This window comes from Salvia hispanica, chromosome 1 (genome assembly GCF_023119035.1).
Source record: "Salvia hispanica cultivar TCC Black 2014 chromosome 1, UniMelb_Shisp_WGS_1.0, whole genome shotgun sequence".
NCBI classification, from domain to species: Eukaryota; Viridiplantae; Streptophyta; class Magnoliopsida; order Lamiales; family Lamiaceae; genus Salvia; species Salvia hispanica.
In genome coordinates this window covers 22,185,867-22,189,398 of record NC_062965.1, presented here as the reverse complement: position 1 = coordinate 22,189,398, position 3,532 = coordinate 22,185,867, and the positions used below count along the sequence as shown (strand labels likewise).

The 3,532-nt window shown below is 38.8% G+C and overlaps 1 protein-coding gene across 1 annotated transcript; it reads left to right on the top strand.

Annotated features, from left to right (window-relative positions):
* Positions 1-277: 277 nt before the first annotated feature.
* LOC125190279 (NAC domain containing protein 50-like) lies at positions 278-1,977 on the top strand. The gene is made up of 5 exons (XM_048087547.1): positions 278-310; positions 386-566; positions 814-1,091; positions 1,168-1,323; positions 1,510-1,977. Exons 1-5 carry the CDS (start codon positions 278-280, stop codon positions 1,975-1,977), a joined length of 1,116 nt encoding a protein of 371 aa, XP_047943504.1.
* Positions 1,978-3,532: the final 1,555 nt, after the last annotated feature.

Here is a 3,532-nt window from a genome sequence, read left to right as displayed (position 1 = left end):
AATTCTCTGGAAAGACTGGTGGGGACATTGTCCTCTCTTAATTACCAGACTCCAAACAGAATTTATCAGTCGGTGTACAAAACACTACTACAAAACCCGCAAATAATATTGAATACAATATCACAGCAGAAAAGCAAACCCAGAAATAAATGCGGAACAAAATAAATAATAAAGAAAGAACACACCCGAAACTTTGATAACGGAGTTCGGCCAAATTGCCTACGTCTCCGAGCACCCTCAGCAGAGCCCGATTATATTAAATGGAGAAGAGAAACAAATGTTTGAGGATATTTACAAATGGGGCAGGAGAGTTCCTTTTATAGGCAACTCTCCCCCAAACTAATCCTATCCCCACCGATGTGGGACAAATATTTTGCCAACAAAGTCAACAATTGTTGACTACAATTCAACACCGCCAACTTCTTTGGCACCCGGGTTCAGGTTTCATCCAACGGACGAGGAGTTGGTGAGGTATTATTTGAGGAGGAAAGTTTGTGGGATACCTTTCAGGTTTGAAGCTATTAGTGAAATTGATGTCTACAAATCTGAGCCATGGGATCTTGATGGTATGAAAAAATTCAATCTTTTTATAATTTTTTATAAAATTGTTGTAGATTCATGCTTTGTTTGATGTAAAGTTGCAGTCTTTGAAGATTTCTGTTTTTTTTTTTTTGTGTGTTTGTTTTTAGGTTGTTATGTTTTTTCATGTTTAGATGAAGAAATGATGTTGTGAATAAGTGCGTGTGCGTTACACACATTCGTCGATTTCTAACTAGCTTTTGTATTGTAATGATAATCTTGTTGTCTAAATAGAGCATTCGTTGCTGAAGACGAGAGATCTAGAGTGGTTCTTCTTTAGCCCTGTGGATAAGAAGTATGGGTATGGATCCCGCCTCAATTGCACCACTGGGCGAGGGTACTGGAAGGCGACCGGGAAGGACCGCCCAGTGAAACATAAGAACGAGTCCATTGGAATGAAGAATACGCTCATTTTCCACAGCGGACGCGCCCATGATGGAAAGCGGACTGATTGGGTGATGCACGAGTACCGGCTATACGACACAGAACTCGGAAACGCCGGCGCTCTACAGGTGTGTATCGATTCCCAATGATTTTATGCTAACTTTAAAAATAATGAAATTCTTGTCTTTGTTTTGTTAATTTTAGGATGCATTTGTGCTCTGTAAAATCTTCCACAAGAGTGGCGCCGGACCACCTAATGGGGACCGATATGCCCCGTTTATCGAAGAGGAATGGGATGAGGACGCCCCGCTTGTGGTCCCCGCAGAAGATGTGCGCGAAGATTGCACAAACACCGAACAGGTCTTGTGCATGTTTTGTTCATTTTGGTGCAAGACTTTGTTTTATGTTTTCAAGTAACGAAAATAGATAGAAATGAAAATTAGACGCGGTTAAAAGCACGTTTGTCGTGTGAATTCGAGTTGTTTTAGCAGCATGAGATCTTGTAATTACTGTATTCCCAACAATCTCTCTCCAAATGTTTTGCAGGATGTGCAGCCTCTCGTAGCCCCGGCCGATACCTCCAGCGTCCCTCTCCAGCTGTCGAAGAGGGATCCTGCACCCGAACTGGAGCACCTCTCGCTGGACAACGTCGAGAGACCGAAGCGCGATGATCCAAACTTCAGCATCGCCAACGGATCCGAGGACTCCACCTCGACAATGATGATGACGAAAACCAACTCCCCGCCTGTAGAGATCCCCCTTCTAGAGACCCTAGGCGCGAAAGACAACCTCCCGGGCAGCACGACCACGTTTAACTCGGCGGAACTGGAAAAATCCGTCCCTCCCGGCTACCTCAAGTTCATCGGCAACTTGGAGAACGAGATCATCGACATCTCAACAGACAGGGAGAGGCTGAAGATTGAATTGATGCGAGCGCAAGCTATGATCGACATTCTTCAATCTCGGGTTGAGGCCTTGACCAAGGAAAACGCAGAGCGTGAAAGACGTGAATAGGAGAAGGGCTACTGTCATGATTTAGGGCTTTAACAATATTTACTGTACGCTTTTTTCTTACTTTTATTTTCAGAATTTTTTGTTCTTTTCACTTTTTTGGTTTATTTATTTTTCTCATACTCATTTAAATTTTCTCTCGTTTCCATTTTTTTCTCGATCTCTTATTTCATTTATGTATTTTCCTAAAATCTTATTTCTCATATTTCTCTCCCTTTAGGCCAACAGCTAGAAAGAAACAAAGGGTGGTTAATTATGATCTACTGAGAAATCAAATAAGGCCAGGAACTTGAATTCAGTAAATGGTGGTGTCTACAAGTTAGATAATTAGATAATTAAACTTCAAATTATCAGATAATGTTCTAAATTATCAGATAATGTTTTAAACTTCAAATTAGATAATTTTCCAAAGTTAAAAAGTACTACTAGTAATTATCAAAATATGATCTTATTTTATGGTAAAAAAAAGTTATTTCTAAAAAATATATTTCGCTTTCCCAATACTCCTAATTTTAATCAAAATAGTTTTGTTATTTCATGTTCTTTCTCTCTATTATATTTTACTGAAATAGTTACGTTAACTTTTATTAAAAAAAAGTACTAGGTCAAATTTTATTTTCCTTCAAAATATGTAAATAATGTTAAATTTTTCTTTTTTATAAATATGATCCTGTAGGGATCAGATTAGGTGCAGATTCACTATTAACCAAGACCTCTTTGTTCTTCATTAGGAGAGCACAGTCAAACTCTAACCACGCGACTGATTTTGTTGAGTTTTCTCAAGATTACAACCAAAAAACAATTAACTATTACAACAGTAGTTAATATGCTAAGCTAGGGTTCTTGAAGTATCAACAAAGTTCTCCTTATGAAGCCTGCACACTGAATAAACGGATTAGTGATAACAAACAAGATCCTCTCGGATCAAAAGAGATATACACAGTCCGATTAACATAAGCAACAAGAGAGAAACCGAATAGATCAAAAGATGGCTCACAAACCCGCCAATAACCAGATCTATTCAACCAGAAACCAATCCAAGGGAGCACCGTTGAAACTGACAAGAGATCAACCTCTCACCGCAGGTAACAACTGTTAGGTTTGGTATACTGAAAAGCATGTTTCGAGCAAGTTTCGCTCGAATAGAATCTTGCTTGTATACGTAAAACTCTATAATCCACTTTTAACCCGATTCAGTATTATTCGAGCAGTTTCGCACGGATAGAATCAGTATATTATTCATTGTGTTTGCTTGTGCATTTATAAGATATTTTATAAACATTTAAATGTATAAGAAGCAAACAAAGTCTAAGTCTTTTGCTTAGTAGACTGGTTGTGGGCGTCGTCCACTTTAAGGTAACACAGTTGGTTCTATGCAATGCTTTGCAAAAGAAAAAGAAGAATTTCACAACCCAGATAGGCTTAGACTACCTATCGTGAAAGGTTGCAATGTCAGTCCGATTTTTTCTAAGCCTTACTGAAATAAGATGACGTTGGTGTGGTATAACACTGAATGGATCTAACAGCAAGACGTGTCTTTATGCTATCTACCGAAAGA